The sequence below is a fragment of the Aulonocara sp. 'chitande type north' Nkhata Bay genome, linkage group LG14 (genome assembly GCF_057382095.1).
Source record: "Aulonocara sp. 'chitande type north' Nkhata Bay isolate Kocher_YH1m ecotype deep benthic linkage group LG14, A_spYH_male_GT1.1, whole genome shotgun sequence".
NCBI lineage: Eukaryota > Metazoa > Chordata > Actinopteri > Cichliformes > Cichlidae > Aulonocara > Aulonocara sp. 'chitande type north' Nkhata Bay.
This window is the reverse complement of record NC_141357.1, coordinates 8,733,594-8,756,972: the sequence shown is the minus strand read 5'-3', so window position 1 is coordinate 8,756,972 and position 23,379 is coordinate 8,733,594. Positions and strand designations below refer to the sequence as shown.

Genomic DNA, 23,379 nt, shown 5'->3' with positions numbered 1-23,379 from the left:
GTGGAGGGTAAAGCGGCTGCATTTTGGGTTTGCGGACTGTGGTAGCATGTGGGGGGCTTGTGGCTACTGTCGTTTGTGCACACGAGTGTTGAAGGACAAACAGAGAAAGAGAGAAACTGAGAGAAGTGCCGTCATATAAAATCTAGAAAAGACTTATTTCTAAAGTTTCTGGTCTGCAAATAGTGAAGGTCAGCTGCATGACAGCCTTCTTTTCAATGCCTGTCTTTGTGCATATGTATCGCCTGTGTAGACAAAGTCTAATTTATCCTTTTCCTCTGTGCCACAGAGTCACAGTGATGGTTAAATACTGGACTGGATCTCACGTTCCCTGTTGAATTATCACTATCGAATGCTATTACTCTGGTATTAATGCCTTTAATATAGAGCACCAAATGTGGAATAATAGTGCTCCCTCATACTCTAGTGACATTTTCTAAAAATAAAGTGTTGCTTTATTATTGAATCAGGCTTTTTTTTTCTTTTTTAAAAGAGATACTTTTAGGTTTTTTTTTTTTAAGTTTTGTTTTTTTTATTTTATTTGTTTTTAAAGCTTGGAAACAATTGAGTGTCAGTCTGAGAACTATATTACAGTATAAAAAACCCTGCCAGAATTACCCTTTAATCCTATTTTACCATGCATCACAAAACATATATAAAAACATTAAAAGAAAGCTTGTGGTAGGCCTGCTGAACTAGTTCAAATCAGTACTAGACGTTAATTGCACCTCCCAAGATAATTCAGAGGTGTTATTTCTTTTTTTTTTAAACTTTTTTTTATTTGTTAGTTTTTACTATCTTTTATACATTTAATAATAGTGGAGAAGGATATGTTTGTAATATTAATATTACTCTAGACAAATTAGGCATCATAGATGATGAAATTACCTTAATCATTCTAAAGTAGAGCCACCATGGAATTACAAACTATTTCAAACATAAAAGTGACTCACTTAAAAATAAAATAATAACAATATCTTGGAAACTTATATTGAAAAAGATCTTGGATTGAATTTCCAAGCCAAGCACTTCCGCTAATGATTACTCATTATCACTTCTTTTTAAAAAATATTTTCTTTTCATTTTTCCGGTTGGCCAATAGACACTGCTTATTTTTAAGTCAAGGCTGGAGTGTCTATACAGCGTTGATAACATGTGGTTTGATTTTTTGTGTGTCAGCAACTGACTCACTTGCCCTTAATTGCCCTCTCATACTCGAGAGGGCAAGTGACTAAAATGCTCCACCGTTCAAGGGCATTTTCAACCGCATTAAGCAAAACTTTCATCCTTTTTACTCGCAACACTTTTCCACATTTTCCCACACTGTCTCAGTTAATCTGAAGTAAGAAAAAAGTGTAAAACACCACTGTACAGTTTTTGCTCGTTCTTAATATTGTAAATATTTGAAAGCATGCATTTTCTTGAAGCTATAAAGTCATCGACAACTTTTTTTGTTTAAACATATTACACTATTTTTTTCACCGTTAAAGTCTGTTAAAATAACAGAATTTCTTAAATCTTTTCATATTCTTTAAAAAAATGTTTCAAAAAGTGGGAAAGAGAAAAAAAACACAGTCTTGACCGTCTAGCGTTTTATAGCTACACTTAATTCTTTTAGTCCCACACTGCACAAACTTGGTGTTAAATAGGACAAAGTTCAAAACACCCAATGGGTATTTTTTGAGACAGACCTATCTTTACATAGAAAAAAATGTAGCATATGTTTTTCGCTGGAAGAAGAGTGTGTAATTTATCATCCAGACAGATTATCCAGTTATCAGACAATTCAAGAACACGCTGTAATGGCAAGTTAGGAATGTGTGTGGGCTACCCAAAGTTAATCCGCACAAGAGGAACAAAAAACAAGAAAAAAAGGTCTTTGAAAATCTGATACAATGGTACGACATTTTTGAAAATGAATTATTTTCCAGTGACCACACTAAGGTCACAAGTGAACGCTTTCATAAGGGACTAATCGCATGTGGCAGCACAGTGCCACCTGGTGGATATTTTCACTGAGATTATCTTTTAATGGAATTAACTTTTTTAATATTCTACAATGAAGTTTTGTTGTAGACAAGTTCTAAATATCAATACATTACCAAAAAAATGAAGTACCCAAAAACAACAAATTAAAAAAGCTTCTCTTTTTTTTTAAACAGCCACAGTTTAACACTCGAAAGAAAAAATAGTTTTAAATTGCTTAATTATTATTAATTTAAACTGCGCAAGCTATGAGAAAGCAACAAACAAATACAGGTGATTTTATTTTATTTTTCGTAGCGTTGTGTAAACATACTACATATCCCATGATCACTTGGGGGCGAGGGTTGAAAGGTCCTGTCGCACAGATGAGGTAATAACAAAGATGGCGGCCCTCGGTACTGCACGGTGCTTGTTGCGGAGCTGCTCTGGGGTGAAAAATGTGCAAAGCAGCAAACAGATACTAATGAGGTCTGGCGCGAGGACTTTTTGTAGTGAAACACAAGATAAAGGTGCGTTTTATTGCTGGTAACATGACTGCAGCTCAGGCTTCTTCTTCGCTGTAACGCTGACCTTGTAGCTCGTTGGGCTCAGCAGTTGGGGTGCCGGTGACAAACGCTCACGGACGCTTTATTGTCGCTCTGCCTTTCGGCACCTATGTGCAGCATGTAAAGGCTTAGCTTCTTTTACAAGCCGCTGTATTTGGAGGTGTTGGCCGGTATAGTCGATGCTTGCTAATCCCAATGAATGATGCTATACAAGCTAAGTTCGTCTGGAAAGTAAACAATCTACAGTTAAACATAACTGTCACCAAGCCAGACTTTGTAAATTATTTAACTCATTAACTAGTATGTCTTTCTCTGCAGCTGCTACAGACCATGCAAAGCCCCAATTCACCGATTCAGCTGTACAGGACATCCTCACCAGGATTACAGGCCTGGACCTGCAGAAAGTGTACCGACCAATTAAGCAGGAGCTGAAGCCACCCACGTATAAACTCATGACGGATGAACAGCTGGAACAGGTGCCCTGTTGAAGTGTTACAGAGTCCACCCCTTTTGATCGCATACATTCTTACATATGTTGGTGTTGCTTTTGTTTCATCCAATCCTTTTTTTGTGATTCTAGGCAGTCGAGTTAGCCAAAGAGCGAGCTAAAAAGCTGCTGCAGATGCCCCTTGTGTTACAAGAGAGGAAGCCCATCAGCGATGTGCTCTGTGAGGATAAGATCCTGGATGGCATGGACACAGCTAAATACGCCTTTACAGACATCACCTATAATATTCCACACAGGGTACACACATCTTGCTTTGTGTGTGTGTGTGTGTGTGTGTGTGTGTGTGTGTGTGTGTGTGTGTGTGTGTGTGTGTGCTTAAGTGGGTATTAGTTGGCTTCCACAAGTCGATCAGCCGCAGTCCTGGCAGAGCAGTAGTTACCCTTCCACATATCCAACGTGCGACTCTCGTATAGGATGCTCCGTTTTATTTGCTTTAAGCTACATTTGCATCATATCTGCAAGTGACTTTGCAATCCACTTCCACCCCAGCTCATCTTTTCATGCTGCTTCTCATTTAGTCACCATCACTATTGCTTTTATTGGTACCTGCTCTGTGCCAGACTGCCATATATAAAATACAGGCTTTTTATTATAGGGGTCCTGACTGACGTGAGCTTCCATAATATATACATCTCTATGCCCCTAATTAGAGCAGGGTGATATGACCAAAAATATTTATCACAATATACATTTGAAAATGTGCAATAATGATATAATTGACACTAGACAAAATACTTTACAACTCCACAACTTTATTAGTGCAAATAAAAAAACATCAATGTATTTTCACTTAAACAAGCAGCTGTTTTTTATGTGCATTAAAGTTTAACAGTGCAAATTCCTCGCTGACAGTTTAACCAAAAGGCATTTCCAGTGGAAATTAGCTGACATATCCTCAGCATAATCATGTATAATATCCACAAAACTTAAAAAGAGGTTATACACACACAATACGGTAATATTATGTTGAAGCACAGTACGTATCACTCCGCGAGGCTCCTGCCTACGATAGCCATAATGCTCCGACAATCCATCCAACGGTGTGGGTTCGTAGCTTAGCAAAGTCGTACTAAAACATTTGACCGATGTTCGAGCGCCGTGTACCACATAAAATCGTTTCAAGGTCAGTAAACACAACCAGAATTCATACATAAGGCACACGGGATTATAAGGGGCACTGTCGACTTTCAGAAAAAGCAAAGGATTGATTTTAAGTGTGCCGTATTTTCCAAAAAACAAGGTAATAACGACGGCCCGCTAGCATGCTCTACCAAAAATAGTGCTTTGTTGTGTATCTGACGGACGAAAGCTAAACCAGTTCCACACCACTGAAGTTGCAGCATTTTTACAAACAAATTCTGGTTCATTCGTTTCATTCAACAACCCGCTTTCGCCCTTCTTATTCTCTGTCACTGCCATGCTTTTTCCGCCATATGAAAACAAAGGCACTGCGCATGTGCGTTTCACCCATATTCTATCGCGATATTTCATTTTCTTATCGTTGCCCAACATTATACCGGTATTACCGTGAACGGTATGATATGGCCTAGCCCTACCCCTAATTGCCTAAAACTCACCAATTTGATTTAGCTTTGGATTCAAGAATGTTACTAAAATATACCATATATATATTCTGTATGTCTTTTCAACAGGAGAGATTCATAGTTGTACGGGAACCTAATGGAATCCTTAGGAAGGCCACTTGGGAAGAGAGAGACCGACTTATCCAGGTCTACTTCCCTAAGGAGGGACGCAAGCTCACTGCACCACTTCTGTTCAAAGAGGAGAACCTCAAGGTAGGACCTAAGAATTCTCCTACCTCTCTTTCTTTTTAAATGATATTCCATAAAACTCCTTCGATGCATCTTTTACAGAGCTCAGGTTTTATAAGCGGCAGCAGCCTTCTGTAGACAAAGGCTTCATTTTATGCCCATGAGTTGTTCCCTTTTATTTTTTATTGGTCGCAGTGAAAACATCATGTGCTGAAAGTGTTACACTAGAGTGTGGTGCTGGCCAACAGCAGATACTTGGCCTTGAACTGCTGTAGTTAATATGTTTAATAATGGTTGCCTTCCATTTATGTCTGCCTGTTCCAGCGTCGTTTTATTCTGCATGCTGGGCTCATCGTCACAGTTTGCTGAACACTATTAGCCATTATTGTGATTTGTTGGATCTGTGATTTATTTATTTATTTTATTTATTTATTTTCCCCCAGTATGTAGCTCATGTTTGCTCTGATATAAAATGTGTTGATGTAATCTACTTTACTTTTTAAAGTTGTTTTTTTATTTACACACAGTCAGCATAATCCTTGTTTACACTGATGTTCTATTAACAGGGCTAACAAGGGAAAACTCTTGTTTGGACCCCATTTTCCAAACTTCATGTATTTCAGAATATTGCTGCTTGTATAGCATTACCGTGGATACATTGTATCCATACATGGGCACCAAATTTTAGTTTATTATTTAAATTGCAGATACAAATTAACTTTTAAGTACCAGAATGGTAAAATCAGTTCCTTTTGTAGTCCACCAGAGGGTGCTGTGGGGTTTTCCTAGCCAGGTCAGCTATGATGATTGTCAGCATGCAGGAGGAACGTTCATTAAACAAATGGGCATCAGAGAAAGAAATGAGAAAAGCACCATCTGCATTAAGATGAAAAATATGTTTGTTTGTTTTTTACTTTTGTAACAAGCCCGGGATAAAGGTGCAGTATGCAAGTGAAATACTCTGAGAATGTTACAAACGTGAGGAGTTGTCTCATGCACCGCTATCCTGAAATACCTCATGTTAAATCAGATCAGTCAAAAAACAACTAACACTTGACCTACTTATCACGATTCAATTCAGTAAAACTTTTTTGATCCCGAAAGTTGGCCTGGAATGAAATGAGAAACCTACCTCACAGTTAACGGTGAGCTAAGAGAATAGGGTACATGCTGAAGCCACTGGAATGAGATATGTGACACTGTCACAGTGTTTTATCACAGATGCAGCCCTGTCTAGGCTGTACAGAGGAGTGAACTGTAAGGCCGAGGAAAGTTAGTGTAGAACACAAAGGGTTACATTAAGTCGCAGGCAGTGGAGTCATATGTGATTAATATGGCTCATTTTGTCTCAGAGGAGCGGTGACTGCTGTCTCATATTCTAAATGTATGTAATGGTTCACACATTTGCATTCAGTTGTTTGACTAGAATGTGATACAAACAGTTTGACAGGTGGGTGCTGCATTTACGACAGGTTTTAATGACAATGTCGGTCCACCTGTGTGCCTAACAATAAAAGTCATTCAAGTGGAAGAGACTGAAAACCTTGTCAACATTTGTTTTAATTAATAAGATTACGTTTATCACTGGAGGCCATAATTTGCAGATAAATCGCAGTATATGTTATTGCAGAACTCAGCATATCACAAAATGTTTAAAATCACAAAATATCACGAGTGAAGTGTTGTGATAATATCATGATCTACACATTATTCTGTCCATTTAAAAAACGGCTATTAACCATGACTGACAACTGATCATCACCTCATGTTGTTCATTGTCATTGTGTCTGGAGGGTTTTCCTCAGTACACTGTTACCCACTTAAACCTCTTTCTCTTCATTAGTTGGTGTTTTCCCAGGACCGCCATGAGGATGTGTTGGACTTGTGCCTCGTCCAGTTTGAACCAGACTCTTCAGAATACATCAAGGTAAAATACCAGTGACCTTGTGGTATTTTGACCTCATCGTTGGCTGCACTGAGATCTGTAAACTCTATCTAGAACTTGTTATGCTGTGAAATTTTCTGTCTTTTTATATGTTCTCTGCTTCATTTGATATGAAGTGAAAAAATGTGCATAATGAGTGTTGTGCTGATTAATTACAAATGAGCTAAATCATCAAGGTCTGTATTCATTTAATGTGTTTTGTGTCTAGGTACACACAGCCACATATGAGGACTTGGACAAGCATGGCAAATATGATCTGCTGCGGTCCACCAGACACTTCGGAGGCATGGCCTGGTACCTAGTCAGTGTTCGTAGGGTGGATGGGCTCATAGTGGACATGCTAAAAAGAGAGCTGTGAGTTTTTTTTAAGCATTTGCATTATTTTAGAATTGAGTTACATTGAGTATGTACTCATTGTACCTGCTGGCAAAAGCTCTGATCTGAGCCTTCAGTGTGTGTGTTGGTGTTTCCAGGCTCCAGGATGCTGTAAGCCTCGTGTCTCTGTTCCACATGGTCCACCCCCACAGTGAGTCAGCCCGGGAAGCTGCCAGCCAACAGGCCACAGGCACCGACCTGCTTAAGGTAGTTGAACTGTGACAGTGTGCCGATTTGTATCTCTGTTTGGCACTTGAGTTCATTTGAAGTCTGTTTAACGTATTGCTATTTGATCTAGTTTATATAAATGGTATTCCTGGATGTTCAAGGCGAATCAGGAGTCAGTATAGCTGTTAAGAGGTCAAATCTAGGCTGTTTCCTGCATTAGACGTTTGGGTTTTTACTCTAAAGTGGGAATAGAGGGACCAGGTCCAGGATACATCAGGTCTTATTTGTTCTCACAGGCCTTCAGCCTTGAAGTAAGGGGGAGAGACACTGAGAATGACAACCATTTAATGTGAAAGGTTAGCGGCAGGAGGTGTGGGTGTGTGTCTGTCTTCTACATTCAAGGCCTCTCATTTAGTCACAGTTGATTTCGAAACCCAATCTTAGCTGTGTTTACTACGTCCAGTAATAATACTATTAATACTGTGATTGCACTTTGACTGCACTTTAGTGTAATTGATCTCTTTTCTTTTTCTATTTACTCACGTGTGCCCCTTCAGATCTATGCCCAGAGGGACTCCCAAAGGTCGGGCTACATCGAGCTGGCTCTGCAGGCCTATGAACAGACTGCTGTTGAGGGCTCTGCTTCATGATTGGTCCATACCTCAATAGAGAAATGCTATACAGAACGTCTGGAAATCCTGCCTCTCATGTATAAAATATGACAGTTTGTTGTTTTTGTGTTGGGCCAAGAGTAAAATATGCTTCTCCAAAGGAAACCTTTTCACATCACAACCAACAATTTGAAGAGTTGGCTGCAACGTCTTGTGAGATACTTTAAGATGTTTGTTTGTTATGCGGAGAAATTGTCAGTGTGGTTCTTTGAATCAAGCTTCATGTCTGCTTATATCATGTACATAAAATAAATACAGCCTTTGTACTTGAGTGTCATGTTATTGGAATTATATTAGAGACTGTGGAAGCTCCTTTAATTTACTCGCCAAGAAAACAGTCACAGTAGCATGCAGTTTTTATTTCAAACAAAGGAAGCAGAAAACCATGTTAAACACACTAACAACAGCAACATTTTGTATGTTTTTGATCATTTAATAAGCTTAGAAATAAAATTATGACTTTATCATTTAAGACAATGCATAAAGTGGAATGGCATGCGGAACATTTAACTCGCATTGAACCGGTGCAATGGTAATTTGGAGTCTGATAAAATGCTGTGATGCTTGTGGGAGAGGTATTGCGATTCTTTCCTATGAAGGCTATGTTTCTGTCAGCAAGTAAAGCGTGAAGCACTTAGATTTGAGACACAGCAAACCCCAAAGTATTTATTTAAAGATACAAACCATTTAAAATAAAATCATAAAGGCACGCTAGCAACAATGAAGAAATGCCTATTTGTCTGTCAGTACATTTTTGGCTTTAATACACTGCATATGCAGATAGTGTTAAAATACAGCCTGGTCTCATCAGAGTTGTGGCTGGAAACCAGCAAAACAGCTCTGTCCCACTGAAGCATAGACGGGCTTCTTAAGGGTTTTCACGGTGTCTGGCATCGTGCATCGAGAGCAGATACTTTGGGATTTGTGGGCTGCAAGGTAGGTGGGTTGGGCTTATTCCATTGTGTTCGATTAGTCTGGGATCTGGGCAGTTGGGAGGCTGTTTTTTGTCGTGTTTGGATAAGGGTTTAGGCCAGAACTAAGAACGCAAAATGCCTAATAATATTCACTTCAGTCTTAATTGTTTTGATTTATGAAACTCGCATCACTGAACAGAAAAAAATGGCTTGTGAAAGGCTAGTTTCTATTCACCCAGGAACTCTTCATCTAGGTTGACATCTGTGGTGTCAATATCCTCCAGGTCAAAGTTGTCCAGATCATCCAGAGCCTACAGGTGTAAGGCAAAACGATTCTGGATTTAACATTCATAGCAATATTAGTGTAACAAACTTATAAACCTTTGTTTACCTCATCATTTGCCTCGAGGTCCTCTGGCAGTACCTCAGGTCTTTCAGGACCTTCCTCTTCTGCTGCATGGCCTTCTGCATGAGCTACAGTGAGGGCTAAAACCTCTGGCTCAGCCTTGTGAATAACAGGAGGCTTTACTGGAAGTTCTCCAGTTTGTTTCTCTTGTTCTCGTTCTTGTGCTGGGACAGGCTTCAGTACTGGCGCTGCATCTTCAAGCAAGTCTAGCAGAGGATCCAGGGTCAGCTCCGGTAAAATCTGGACAGCTGCGTCCAGCGCTGGAACATCTGCGGTTTCAAAAGAGATGAGCTCCTCCACTGCTGTGTGTGAAGGTGCTGTTTCTGCAACAAGTTCGCACGTAACAGGAGTCTCTTCTGTTTCTGCTGCTCCACCCATTGAACCTGGAACTTCTGAGGCGATCCCATCTTTTTCCAGATCTTGATGAATGATCATTTCCCCAGGTGCTATAGGCTCGGACGTAACTTCATTATCGACCGTCAGACCAGCGCTAACCAGGACATCCTCAGCTGCTAATGCCTCATTTGGCGCTTCTTGTGTTGTTAGAGTGGTTTCTGTTTCAGAAGCACAAACAGCAGGTGGAGCTTCAGTTTCTGAAGATAATTCCTGAACGTCTTTCTTCATACATGACCTGACATCTTCCACAGGACTGAGCTGTACCATCTCAGCCTCCTCATCAGGCATCCTGGTGATTTCCTCTACAGAGACTAGAGTGTCTGCTTTAGTGCCCACCTCCACTGCTTTAGACTCGCCTGATCCTGACACTGCTTGTTCTTCTGTAGCAGCAGTAGGAAAAGGGTCTGCTCCTCTCAGGACAGATTCTACTTCACTTGCTGAAACGGGATCAGTCGACTCTTGTTTTACTGAAGTGTCCTCCTCCACTACTGCAACTTTTGAATATTTACTTTCTGTTACTGCTGGCACACTGGTGGCCTCACTAATGCTCTCTGCCCCTTGCTTTAAAGAAAACACAGAACGATCAAATTCAGAAAAGGAGTTGCAGTGTTTGCTCAACCGCTGGCTTTAATTATCTGTTTAAGTTATATCTTTTTTAAAATTTGGATACTACATTTAAGTTTTACAGAAGGAGCAACACTGTTCTCTTTCATGCACCATGTGCCAGACGTGGTGCATGAAAGAGAACAGTCAAGTGTGAAAGGAGCTGAATCAGTGGTAAATTTGAATGGGTTTTTTTCGCTTCTCACAGTGAACCATTACAAATCTTTACAAATCTTTTTCATTTTTGTTATCATCCATTAGCTTATATAGTTACCCTAAAAACACATATTAGGTTAGGATATTACACTGTAGTCAAGATACCATGGAAGGAAATTAAAAAAGACTGGTATGCTGCTGTGACATTTAGAGTAGCTTAGGCACTTATTGACACACAGGAGCAGCCTGTTTGACTGCACTGACTGAATGAGCATGTGTAGAGATGAAGACTGTGCTCTCACCTCTGAGTCAGTGATTTCTCCTTTAGGTCTAAAACCTGCTGATTCCTCCAGAAGACTGCGCTCTTCATTTGGCTAAAGAACCAAAGAAATGGGAAAAGTGGGATCTCAGACTCTTAACTTATGTTCAAAGTATGAACAGCTATAGTCCAACGAGCTTTGCAGAAAATGCAAAAAATCTTAGATGCTGATTTAACTTTGAAAATACAGTTCGACTGACTCTCGCACTGACCGTAATGAGAGGGTATTCTGAAGCAGGTCTGACCCCGACATGAGTCTCCTTCAGGTACTGCTCAGCCAGCAGGGCTTGCTGGAAGCCAGGGAACAGGTTGGTGTACTGGCTGGGGTCAGCCAGAGCATCTGCTGCCTTCTGGTTGACCTTGGAAAGACTCTCCTTCCAGAGTTTCACCACCCTGAAGGAAGAGAGGCACACACATCGCCACAGTGATGCATAATATATTATAGAAATTCTAATTAATAAGAAAGAACATTTTTCTAAAAACTCTGATTCAGACTAGTAATTATTTCAACAGCTGGGAGGAAAACAGGCACACCAAGTGATACATGCAGAGGTTCTTCAGGACACAAACAGATAGGCCCACAGGCAAAGAGTGTTACACTTGGACATATGTTAGGTATTCATTAGAAGCAGCATTACCTTGAGACATGGCTGGGCACATATGTTCTTGCCAGGAATGCAGCTTCTGGCAGTCGATCTGTTTTGATCAAAAGGTCCAGACATTTGTCCACTCTGAGCAAGTACAAAAAAACAAAGATGGTGGTGACAGAAAAAAAGAATAAAGTTTAAACACATAAGTCAGTTTAAAAACCTCCTTTGTGCTCTTTACCCCTGACGCACTAACCTCCCCTGCAGGAAGTAGGTGAGGAAGGCCACGTTGGTCTTCCCATCTCTCTCTGCCCCCTCAGCCAGTTGGCCCACCATGTCAACGTTGCCTGAAGTGGTGGCCAGAAGCAATAATCCCCCATAATCCTGAGCTTGGTGGAGACACTCCTGAGCCAAGCTAAACTGGCACTTTGTAGTTGCAAGCTCTGCCAGCTGCTTCCATTTTTGTTCTGACTGACTCGGCCCCCGCGAGCAGAGGTGCCAAAGAGACAAGAGAGCGGATTATCTCAGGACGAAAGGCATGAACCTCGACAACAAAACACTGTAAAGCGGTTACTAAATAAGGGACACCGGGTCTGTGACTCACACTCTCAGGCTTGTATAGGGGAAATAACTGATTCTGCGCACATTATGCATCAAATTACACAGCTGTTGATTAAAAAACAAAACCAATAATCATTGATTTATTTATGTGAATATACACCACACAACTATTCCACTCTGTAGCTTTAGCTAACTTTAGCATTTAGCTCAGAGTAGCACAGTGTCTAAAGACATCCTTACATAGCCGCTAACATTTAGTAGCTATAGAAATTGTCCAGGCTCTCACCTCCACTTTCAGGGCCAGTTGATAGGCTGTCTTGAGCTCTCCCAGCTGCAGAGCAAGTTCAAACTTATGCTCTGGGTCATTGGACACAGCGAGGGCCTGCTGCCTAAAGCCCTACACAGCACAAAATAACAATGTCATTAGTCTATATTCTGTATATTATCCTTTCTCACTCGTTGTGATGGCCAGCAGTAGAGGCTAGATATATGAAGCAATATGAATAGGGGAAAAGTGACTGCGTGAGAAGCCAAAACCCTTGCATGATAAATATGTTTTATAAGAAACACACAGAAATTCTGCCCAGAGGTATCACACCATCTGGCTGCCTCATGTTCTGTAAATTATGCATTCGTCCAAGTCCTGAATTTTTACTCAGCCAAAGGAGCAAGAGAAGCACAAAGATGGATTTTCAAGGTAAAAGCTGGCATGCAAACATACCTGTTTCTCCAAGAAGTGGGCTACACGGGTCTGCTGTTTCTTGGGAATCGTGGGTAGAACCTTGTCAGCAGTGCTGAAGTCCTTCCTCATGACAGCTGTCTGATATTCTAGCACAGAAAGCAGCAGCGAATAGCTGATAACGTTCAGCTCCTTGTCTCCGAGGTAGAGACGGTCATCCTTCGGGATGTAGCCCAGCAGATACATCGTCCTACACCAAAGAAAGACTGTCTGTAGTTTTGAATTTACTGGATAGCAAGTGGAAATAAAACGTGAAATAAGACACTAAATGGATTCATAGCCATACAACAGATTTTGCAGCATTACAGGAACATTTATGAATATGCCAAGGAAAAAAAAAACAATGGATTTGCAGATACATATTTGTGAGTTTACCTGTCCATGTGAGCAATGGTGATTATCTCTCCTCCTACATAATAGCTGAGTCTGTTAACAGAGCTGGTGTAGATGAAGCAGTCTCCCACCCAAACCCCTGTCTTTACCACCTCTTGGACCTCCCCCAGCACCTGACCAGCAGGAAAAAGAGGACAGACATAAAAGAGATTGAAAAATGATCTAAAAAGGTAACAGAATTCTTCTAAGACGTCAAATTTTTACTTAAATAGTCTAGACAATTAACCATGTGAGTCTCTGACCTCAAAGGCAGCCTCTATCCCATCTTCTGTCACCCCTTCTTTAGACTCCTGGGCTGTGGACACTCGCTCTGGTAGGTAGCGCAGCACGAAAAAAGACTCATCTGTAGCGATACAGACGAGCTCCCCAGAGTCAGACCACAAGACCTAAAGACACAATTAAAAAAAAACAAAACAACTCTTATTAGAAAGCCACAGTAGTAAATTTAGTATCGATTTAAGCTGATAAAGTGCTCATTGGATTATAGCTGACATGTTTAGGCTGGATCTCAATACGCCGGATCAATTCAGAGCTCTCCCAGTCGTAAAAGGCCAGGCCGCTGTTTGACCTCACTCCTAGTAGGAAGCCACCAAAGATGCCTGTAGGGATGCAGGATAGTAATACATAGGCACAGATACTCACACATATGCTCTCAAAAATATATTCAACAAATTCAAACAAAAACGTGACATGAAACTCACCTTCAGCTCCAAATTCGGGTTTGAATGTCTTCTTCTCTTTGAAGTTCTTAAATATTTTGACCACACTGTTGCTTTCTCTGACTGCATACCTATAACAATATTTATAATAATAATAATGATAATGTACCAGACCACAGGGGACTTACAGTAAGGCTAATCAGTCCTTTGACCATTTTCACGAGTACATATTTTGGGTTTATGTTGACAGTTCGATGAGCAAGTTTAAATCCTGTTTTTAAAAAAAATCACTCTCCATATAATCATTAGTTATTATTAATCTCTGGCTCTTCTTCACAGCATGTTTTTGTCCTCTCTCTCTCTCTTTATCCCCAAACAGTCTCAGCAGATGGCTGCCGCTCCCTGATTGTCCGGGTTTCTTCCTGTTAAAAGGGAGTATTTCCTTACGATTGTTGCCAAGTGCTTTACTCGCTGGGGGGTTGTCTGATAACTGGACTTTTTGCTGTATTGCTGTAGGGCCTTACAATAACAAAAGAGCCTTAAGGCTACTGCGATTTAGCAAATAAAACTAAATTGAACTGATTTGAAATTGGACGATGTGTAAAATGTAAAAAAAAAAAAAAAGAGAGCAAGAACACTTTGCAAATCATATGAATGCTATGTTCATTTGCAAAAAGTACAAGGCAACATATCAGGGTTTAAATCAAGGAAGTCTGATTTTATCTTAAGGTTAAATTCATTTGATGTTACTATTACCCCTGAGTTACATCACATTAAGAATATTCTGTGATTTTTTTTTTTTTTGGGGGGGGGGGGGAACTGATGATGTAGATTTTTGAAAGCCAAATATATTTCAATTCTTGATGTAAAATATAGATATTTAGCTGCTCAACAGAGCCTCCTTTTTCATATTTCTTATTTCAAAATGAGCCAAATGGTTTTAATGGGCGATAGTTCTATCTTGCAAACAGGCCCATTTACACACCTAGACTCTTTTACTATCAAGCAACACTTCTGTAAATAGATTAAGATTTGCACTGCTGAAACAAGCTAGGTCTTCCCTAAAAATGAACTCAGTCCTCAGACCTTTTTTGGAAATTGGGCTGTACCACTCACCCTATAAAACTGCAACTTTTTACAGTGTTTACTGTTTCCAGTATTTACTCTGAGCTAATCAGCCTCTGCATATTTAGCATACGTGTGATATTGGTTTTCTTATCTAAGTCAGCACAAAGTACATTTTCTAAAATGCTGAGCCTTAATGTAAAGGTAAAGACTTACTGTGAAGAGTCATGTGCCCAGATAAACTCCAGAGCAGAGCCGAAGCTCTTGTTCCTCAAAGCCATGGCAGTATAGATGATATACTCCCCATCCCCACACACCACTACAAATCTGTCAGTGTGCAAATATACAAATTACACACATGATTATTAAATTATACTTTAAGATTTTTACCCCAAAGACTCCGTGAGCACGCAGGCTGCCACTATCTTACCTGCACTGAAACAATCATAGGCATTACACAATCACACTGCAGTTAGACATAAATCCAGTTCAAGTCTAATTTACACTTTAATAACGGTCATATTTTGGTTAGAGGAAAAAGAAAGATTAGTCAAAACCTCATGCTGTTTCCACCCAAAGCCTGGCGCTTTACCTCCCATTAGGGCTGTGTCTGATTGTCTGGGGGTAAATCTCACAGCTTCCCAGGTCTTTCACACTCAGAGGGAGCCTCTCTCCATCCCTTATCTCAGTCTCTGTCAGTGCCTTTAGGTTGGCCTGCTGCACTTCAGAGTGACGAGCCCAGATGACCTTCCCGCTAGAGTCCATGGACATGACGGGCTCCACTCGACCAATCTGAAACAAAGAGGGAGTGGATGAAGAAGGATTAAGAATAATAAAGGGAAACAAGAGAGAAAGGTATATGAAGAAATGGAGGACGGAGATGTTACATCATCAGCTGAATCTTAACCACGCCACTACTTAAAAAGTCTATTCAGAAAATCTGTGAGAAAACTACAAATATAACTACCTTGATGATGATGCTGCCTTCATCAAAGCCTATAGCCACACTGTTGGAGCCGGGCTGGCCACATATGCACCACACCCGCTCCATGCCATAGTTGAGTGTGTTTTCCAGCCGGTAGGTGTTGGAGTGCCACACACGAACAGTGCCTATGGAAAGGACAAAAGGTCAAACTTTAAGCAAGATGCCGTGCCCATTTGGGAGCAGAAACATGTACCAATGTTTGACCCACCATCTTCAGCGCCTGTGAGAATGATTGGCAGCTGCGGATGGAAGCTGACGCAGGTCACATTCTGAGCGTGACCTTCCAGAGTCTGAACACACGTTTTGTTCTAGGGAGATAAAGCACACACTGTTTCTTGTTCTTTTCACATGTGGTAAGTTTTTTATATGAATGCACATGAACGTGTGTGAATTGACTATATCAACGCTGAAGGACGACGACTTTGCATATAATGGCTATATAACACCTTCTTACGTTTACTTCTACTACAGATGCACCTCTTACTGTTGCAAAATTAAATGGGAACAGCAGAAATAGAAATGGTTACATAGATATGGTTTTGCTTTCCATTCATAATAACCATATGAGTTATTTAACTGTCCTGATTTAGCTGTATTTAGAATAAAAGGTGTTTATCTTTAAGCCTTTTTCTTATTTTGCTTTTTAGCATGTACAGTGTACATACATAAATTGTACCAGATATAGAAAAAAATCTAATACAAAGGCCCCTAATGTCCAAAGTAATAATGATAGCACTTAATTGTGTCTAGTTTTTAGCTAATGAGAATCACTATCAACAGTCCCAAAGAAAACAAACACTTCATCAGGGCAAGGAAATTTCAGCTATGGGTACCAATGTTGGCTACAGTTTAAGGCAGACCTGAGAGTCTTTCAGTTACGTCTTCAGACTATATTTGCAATCTGTGCTTCACACTCTGATGCACACACACACCTCAGCCGCCTTAACTGAAAGCAGCTTTGCCCAAATGTTGTAGATGGAAACCAAAGATGAAAGACTCCTTGAGTTGAAGCTGTCATTAACCTTGAGTCAGCACTACATGTTTTTCATATTTTTACACACTCTGGTAGATTGTGGATACTTTTATACAGTGCAGCAACATCACCGCTGGCTCAGAGAGCTAACTTCAAATATGAAACTATCAAAAGACTTGATAGTGCTTGATTATCTATTTTGGAGTGGCGATGAGAGTTTGGCCTTTTGTCCATCATTTTCCATGTTTGCTTTTATAGACAAAAGAGGAGTTACACTGATGCAGGAAAGATAACAGTGTTACCATTTGAGTGACCGTGTTTTTTATAGTGTTGATAATCAGACCATCCAAAAATCTCTGCATTACATTTTTTTGTTGAGTGAAATTCTAATATTTTATTTATATATTAGCCCTAATTAGCAGGTAGCTGTGTCTGTGTCATGCACTATGTACAGTGTTTGGATACTCCTTGCTAACCAAGCTAGTTACTGTTAGCGGATGAGTTAGACATGAAACTTTTCATCCACAAATCAAATCAAATCAAATCAAATACAAATGATCAAACTGAAGGCTTGAAAATAACAGTGGGTAATATGTCCATCTTTTATATACAGGTTATGGTGGAAATATTTTCTTAATACTGTAGTGTGTTGTTATTGTATTTATTGTTTTTGTGTACCTCTTTGCATGTTTTGTATAATAGATGTCACATAATTATGGCAATAAACTGTTTTGATCCTAGGGTGCAGAAAGGAAGAAAAAAGCAGTCTAGTGTGTTTGTGATAACCTGATAATCCCAGATCTTGACCAGGCGATCATCAGCCCCTGATATGAGGTACGGCTTGTCTCCGCCACTGTTGTAATCAATACAATTCACTCCCTTCTCATGGCCCTCCAGAGTAAAGTTGGGAGTCTTGGAGCCCAGCTGCCACACCTACAGTACAACAATTGAGTTGTTTATCACTGAGCAACTGAATAATGTCAGCAAATTACTGCTCCTGTCTCACTTAAATTGTATTGTTAGCAGTAGTGTTTCTCAAAATGAAGACCACCAATCCCCCTTTTCTTCCTCCTGTAGAGAAACTACACCTGTGTGTTCCTCCTTTTTGTCTCCTTTAACTTCATTTAAACTGAAAAACACTTTCATTTCTTCATGGCTTACAGCGGTCTTCCTTGCCTGTTCTCACAATTACTTTCCTGTATTCGCTAGGTGTGCTTGTGTGTGCGTATGTGTATACCTTAATAGTCCTGTCCAGAGAGGCACTGGCAAACTGGTTGGTATCTCTGGGGTTGATGACAATCTGCATGACATAGTGAGTGTGTCCCTCAAACACCTGACTGCACAACCACTTTCTGTCCCAGTCCCACAGCTTGATCAACATGTCATCTAAAAACACGGAAACACGAGAAACGTAATTTCAATTCAATTTTATTTACACACCGTAGCACCACATCACAAAAAAAAAGCCAGACACGGAAAGGCCATCCAACTGCTGTGATCGGTTGGGGTGAGGGAAAAGGCAAGGAGAGAAGAGCGTAGAGAGGCAGTAAACAAGAAGCAGGAAAAAACATGATGATGATGATTACAGCTTGCAAAGTTTAAAAAGTTACATGCATGAGGTCATTTTATATGAGAGCATTTGTGTTTATGTGAGTATGTGCGGTGGCAGTTTCCTACCACTGCTGGTGAGGATGTATGGCTGTGTGGGGTGGACAACGATGCATCGGATGTAGTCAGAGTGAGCCTCAAACAAGTGAACTCTCTCCAGCGTGTTGTAGTTAAACACTCGGACCTGCATGTCATCCTGCAGACAGTCAAAGAGATTTGAATTTCTCTGCCAATTAGAAACGGGTCATCTACCAAAGCCAACATTACACACAACAGACTCATTCTTTTTAACCTTAAAACTGTCACATTTGTATTGGTATTTGCACAAAAAACATACAGTAAAAATAAAAGATTTGAATCAGCAGTGCACATGAATTCAAATACTTACGGCTCCAGTGATGACCCAGTGTTTCCTGGCTATGAACTTGGCCACTCTTACAGGCAGATCACACAGCTCGAATGTTTTCACTATCGTCTACACACAGAAAAAAGCCCCATGCTGTCAGACTACATCACCATTAAAGACATCAAAAGCACAGATGAAGGAAGATGAAAAGATTGGTTATTTCATGTAACCACTTAACGAGCGATTAGGGGGGAGATCAAACGGCTTTGTACAAATGTGCAGAGATGGATGGTGACCTGTGTTTCATGGTTCCAGACCACCACGGTGCCGCTGTACAGGCTGACCACCATCCACGGCTCAGTGGGATGCAGGTCCGCACTCTTCACCCGGTCTGACCGAGCTGTCAGCTTCCGCTTGATGTCCAGTCTCAGAGGCTGTGGAATAAGAGTGAAAAGACAAAGAGATAATAACGCTGCAAAAATATGTTAAAGTAAGCTTTAATCATCCAATTTTGTCAGTAATCAGCGTGTCTCAGCTGCAGTTTGATTTCAGTTTTTGGCTACCTTGAGGGTGGGGTTGTGTCTGTTGATACTTCCCATACCAGATTTTATATGCATGCCTGCTCCATAACAACAAGTCCTTTCAAGTCTTTGCATAACTCTGCTTATTTAGTATTACGAATGCATGTTCAAAATATCCAACAACCAAAGGACAAAAGTGTTTTTTTCAGCCTTTTCATTGTCTCATTTTGAGAGTTTAAGACATACAAAGTTATTCCAAGTTATTATGTCACAATTATTATGTCGCTGACAAACACCCTTAAAAAAACTGCAAACGAAATAACTATAATTTTTTTCTTAAAGAATAGTCACATAAACAGTTTAGTGTTTCAGTTGTACCTACCATGGCTGCACATCGGTGAGTCTCTGCGGTGCTGTCCACTGTAAATACGGGCCTCACTGCTGCCTGCCTGTGGAGCTCAGCGGAGGAAGTTTCTGTAAGAAAGTTCGAGGAGCTTCAAAAACTACCTCCGGTACAGATTTTCCAAAATAAGCCTGAACGCCCAACTTTCAACAGCGTTATAAAGCCGAATATAGAACCACAAGGCTCAGTATAAACACCCGTCTTGTAGATTTTGCTAGCTTTAAAGGCGTTTGTGCAAATAAGTGACTAGTATTTCTTCAATAACAAGATGCTAGCTCTGCATGTTCACACTTAGGAAAGCTAAGCTAGCAGTTGTTCTGCACATATAAATATGGTTAAGAAAATACCATTTTATAACAGGTTTTCTCGTTGTCAGAGCTACACAATAGCTGTGAATAATTTTTTTTAACTATTAGGTATAGTAATTAATGCAACACTAAATATATAAAGGTTGATATTTCAACAAGTTACAGTGGGCTATACGGGATAGACTGTATCCCGTTTTACAGTATGTATGCAGGTTTATATATGTGCTGCTTCCTGTTTTTTGGGGGTGAGCACCATTTCAAACACATTTCTCAGCAACAGCATAAATCTTTTCTTGTGAAGACAGAAATTTCCGGCCTGTATATCTCAGCCGCTGTGTGATTTACACAGCTTCCTCCAACGTGGATTCTTGCGCATTTCCTGTAGAGGCAACACACGGCATCACTTGTACACTTTTACCTCCGCATTTGGTTCTCAATAATTTCCAAGCAAATTATTATTTTGGTCTTTTATTTACGTTTGTCTGACAGAAGAACAGATGAACGTTATTTTCTGACGCATTCCTTTATTCATTCTGGCGTGTATAATTAGTATTTCTCTGTTTATAGTTTAGACATCAGACATTATTACATACATTACTTACATATCAGAGAAACCTTTAATTATAAAAGTTAATTTTAATGTATAAAACATACACTCTTTATGTGTTTAAAAGCCTGTACTTTTTAATCCAGTGCTGGATTTATGAGCAAGGTTGGACTTCACTTTTTGTATGCATTTAATAAACAAAATATATCATATCAAAATCACAGTAAATTAGAAAAGTTGTGTGACATCAGTTTATTGCAGCTCTCCATAATCACATTTTAAAAAAAGACACAGCAGACGGTTTTGTGCAGTTGAACTTCATTCCCATGTTATTTCGCCTTCTTAAATACTTGGTGGCAGATTTTGTCGAGAACGTGGATTTCCTAGAAGAGAGGGTACAGACCTTCAGACTTAAAGTCCAACATGGTGCAACACATGTCTGTCTAGATTACACAACAAGGCTGAGCCCGCATGTGTGTTGTTGTTTTTTTAGATAGTGATTCATTATCTTTGTTATGACATTTAACTGACTTAATGGATAAGATTCCAATAAGTAAGTTTAACTGCTTTTGAAAGATTCAAAACACAAGAACATCTAAATATATGGTGGAAATTTCCCAGCATGTCACATTTTTTCTTACCAGGTGTAGTAGGTCTCCCTCAATCCAGTGTCTCCAGCCACGATTTTCTTTCTCCCCCTTCTGAACACACACCAGCTTATCCCCATCCCAGGTAACTAGTGTCTGTTACACCACAATATAGGACAAAGACATAGCGCTTAATGCATCACTGGTTCAACACAAGGTGCACTTGTTAAAGGTTCTAGGAGTAAACAAATTCAGTCCTACCTTGACCTTTCGGCTGTCCAGTCCCTTTGTGTACTCCTCAAACTCCTCACCCACGGTGAAGTTGACTTCGTAGTTTCGGAAGGTGCTGAGGGTCTTCGTTTCAAACTTGTCTCCATTCTGGACTATCACTTTCGTCTGATGCAGGTGGACGGCGATCTTCCTGGTGGCAAAGTCAATGTCTGCAAGCATGCAGGGATGCAAAAAGTGAACGCAGTGTCAGCTGAGGCATCAACTCTTTGCGGGTCTGTGAAGAATATTCTGTCCTGTCTTTGTGTGTGCGTGCACACACCCAAAGCACACATCCAACAGAAATACACACAACACCACAGGCCACTTATTATGATTCCTCTCCTGCCGGTCCTTTTGACAGTTTTGTTTACTCTTTAAAAATGACCTTGCTCCCAGTCAGAAGAGGCCTAAATGAGTTTTCCATCCTGCTCAGTTTGGGCTCTGCCAAAGAGAACCACCCATCCTGACCGTTTAGATATTCATATCCCATTTGCCCTAAAGTGAAAATTCAATTTCTTCCCATCACTCTTACAGATGAGGTCCCTATATTTACCCATCTAAATGATATTTTTGACCCATTTCCATAAGGATGTCATTTTCCCATCCGCTGGATGGAAATGAGGCGGAGGCATTGAGGATTTCCTGGATTTCGTGTGAGCCGAGTGTACTGAGGGTTGTTTTATGAATTGCAGATAGAGTCGTGAATAATGAAAGTGTTTCTGGGCCTGATCAACGACACGCCAAAAAAAAAAAAGAAAAAGGAAGGAGAGCCTTTTTTCCCCCTCCTTTTTAAAAAATTGACGAGCTGGCCCGCTGCCTGATCCAGGGTCGGAATCTGTCTTCCATTTCTGCGGATCGTGGAGGATGAAAATGCAGAAAGGAGTGAATCAATATTTATTTGGCGTCGTAACAGATGGCAACCGCTCACAGAGTGGAGGTTAACTCGGCCTGACAGCAGCTCAATGATGAAATGAAGCAGTGCCATAGCACTCTTCTTTTTTTTCCCTTCCTCTTTCCACTGTCTTCATCTGTCTCTCACGCTGCTGCTCTCTCATCTTTTCTGTCACACACATGCTAGATTTCATGCCCAGACCTTCCTGTCTATTTGGCTGCTTTTAATTACAGCACTGTAACTGAGCTACAGTAAGCTACAGTGTGTGTTTTTGGGTTGGTTTTTTAAAGAAAGTTGTCAAGCCAAATTGTCTCGTTCTATGCCGTATCAGATGTTGCATGAGCGTGACTTACCGAGGGCTTTCATGACGTCCTCAAAGTTGTCATTGCTCACCATCTCCCAACGTCCATTGTAATCTGCAGGCATGTTTGACTGGTGTGCGTTTGAAGGCAGGAGTTTACTGTAACGTGTGTTTGTTAAGCAGAGAGAGAGAGGCAGTGCGACGCCCAGCCCTTTATATATACTGTGTTTGTTCCTGTGTGTGTGTGTGTGTGTGAAAGTGCTTGAGTGTGCATGTGTGTGTGTGTTCACACTTATACCACTATGTGAGGACTATGCTTGTGGGAACCAACATTTCCCACAAGCTTGAGGGTCAAAATGTGGTTTTAGTGTCAGGGTTACAGTTAGGTTATGGTTAGGTTTAGGCTGAGGTTTGGGGTTAGGCATTCATTTTTGATGGTTAGGGTTAGGATGAGCGGCTAAGGAAAGCATTATGTCAATTAGATGTCCTCACTAAGGCATAAAAGGGAAGCATGTGTGTGCGTCTGTGTGCATGTGTGTGTGGACCAAAGGACAGGGTCATTGTTTGTCCTTTCAGTGAGTGTGTGTGTGTGTGTATGTATGCAGAATAAGCTTAGGTTTGCATTTTTTGCATTGTAAACACACTCATGTGGGTTTGTGTGTAATGTTGTGATATAAAATCTCATATTACCTACAGCTGAGAGTAGACTTTGTGCATGCTTCGAGTTCCGAGCATCACACTGATGCACTGTAAAGAGTCTCCTGCACTTGTTCCAATCTCCATTTCCAACTTCCGCAATCACTCATTCTAATGTGCTGGAGTGGAGATGAGCTGTAGTGGAGCATGGAGATGTGTGCTGATTACCTTAGGGAT

At 40.5% G+C, this 23,379-nt stretch overlaps 3 protein-coding genes across 6 annotated transcripts; 1 reads left to right on the top strand and 2 right to left on the bottom strand.

Moving 5' to 3' along the window:
- Positions 1–2,341: 2,341 nt before the first annotated feature.
- On the top strand, positions 2,342–8,236 carry mrps22 (mitochondrial ribosomal protein S22). Its single transcript, XM_086260812.1, has 8 exons — positions 2,342–2,492; positions 2,847–3,004; positions 3,109–3,273; positions 4,689–4,832; positions 6,652–6,735; positions 6,962–7,107; positions 7,227–7,335; positions 7,854–8,236. The coding sequence occupies exons 1-8, from the start codon at positions 2,366–2,368 to the stop codon at positions 7,944–7,946; spliced, it is 1,026 nt and encodes a 341-aa protein (XP_086116938.1). The 5' UTR covers positions 2,342–2,365; the 3' UTR covers positions 7,947–8,236.
- Positions 8,237–8,295: 59 nt separating this feature from the next.
- Positions 8,296–20,254, bottom strand: LOC147314027 (coatomer subunit beta'-like). Of its 4 annotated transcripts, none has more exons than XM_086260810.1 (23): positions 20,163–20,254; positions 19,581–19,672; positions 18,974–19,111; positions 18,720–18,806; positions 18,401–18,527; positions 17,961–18,109; positions 17,510–17,656; positions 15,959–16,058; positions 15,733–15,875; positions 15,358–15,557; positions 14,982–15,092; positions 13,743–13,831; positions 13,534–13,640; positions 13,284–13,427; positions 13,024–13,154; positions 12,631–12,838; positions 12,196–12,306; positions 11,605–11,819; positions 11,400–11,492; positions 10,974–11,154; positions 10,745–10,816; positions 9,273–10,244; positions 8,296–9,192 (listed from the first exon to the last, which is right to left on the bottom strand). In XM_086260810.1, the coding sequence occupies exons 2-23, from the start codon at positions 19,581–19,583 to the stop codon at positions 9,109–9,111; spliced, it is 3,612 nt and encodes a 1,203-aa protein (XP_086116936.1). In that variant the 5' UTR covers positions 19,584–19,672; positions 20,163–20,254; the 3' UTR covers positions 8,296–9,108. The 4 variants fall into 4 exon arrangements, with proteins under 4 accessions (XP_086116936.1, XP_086116935.1, XP_086116934.1 ...); XM_086260809.1 differs by lacking the exon at positions 20,163–20,254 and adding an exon at positions 19,949–20,088; XM_086260808.1 differs by lacking the exon at positions 20,163–20,254 and having other exon boundaries at positions 19,581–19,883.
- A 439-nt stretch (positions 20,255–20,693) lies between these two features.
- LOC147314026 (retinol-binding protein 2-like) lies at positions 20,694–22,693 on the bottom strand. The gene is made up of 4 exons (XM_086260813.1): positions 22,559–22,693; positions 21,305–21,483; positions 21,098–21,199; positions 20,694–20,839 (listed from the first exon to the last, which is right to left on the bottom strand). Exons 1-4 carry the CDS (start codon positions 22,629–22,631, stop codon positions 20,786–20,788), a joined length of 408 nt encoding a protein of 135 aa, XP_086116939.1. The 5' UTR covers positions 22,632–22,693; the 3' UTR covers positions 20,694–20,785.
- Positions 22,694–23,379: the final 686 nt, after the last annotated feature.

Excerpts from the sequence above, each read along its gene's own strand:
- mrps22 (XM_086260812.1), top strand. The coding sequence starts at position 2,366 with ATGGCGGCCCTCGGTACTGCACGGTGCTTGTTGCGGAGCTGCTCTGGG. Across the intron at positions 2,493-2,846 it reads TAGTGAAACACAAGATAAAG|CTGCTACAGACCATGCAAAG; the intron begins GTGCGTTTTATT and ends CTTTCTCTGCAG. Across the intron at positions 6,736-6,961 it reads ACTCTTCAGAATACATCAAG|GTACACACAGCCACATATGA; the intron begins GTAAAATACCAG and ends TTTTGTGTCTAG.
- LOC147314027 (XM_086260810.1), bottom strand. Across the intron at positions 15,558-15,732 it reads AAGGCAGCATCATCATCAAG|ATTGGTCGAGTGGAGCCCGT; the intron begins GTAGTTATATTT and ends TCTTTGTTTCAG. Across the intron at positions 13,641-13,742 it reads ACCCGAATTTGGAGCTGAAG|GCATCTTTGGTGGCTTCCTA; the intron begins GTGAGTTTCATG and ends GCATCCCTACAG.
- LOC147314026 (XM_086260813.1), bottom strand. The coding sequence starts at position 22,631 with ATGCCTGCAGATTACAATGGACGTTGGGAGATGGTGAGCAATGACAAC. Across the intron at positions 21,200-21,304 it reads TGGACAGCCGAAAGGTCAAG|ACACTAGTTACCTGGGATGG; the intron begins GTAGGACTGAAT and ends GTGGTGTAACAG. Across the intron at positions 20,840-21,097 it reads AGGGAGACCTACTACACCTG|GAAATCCACGTTCTCGACAA; the intron begins GTAAGAAAAAAT and ends CCTCTCTTCTAG.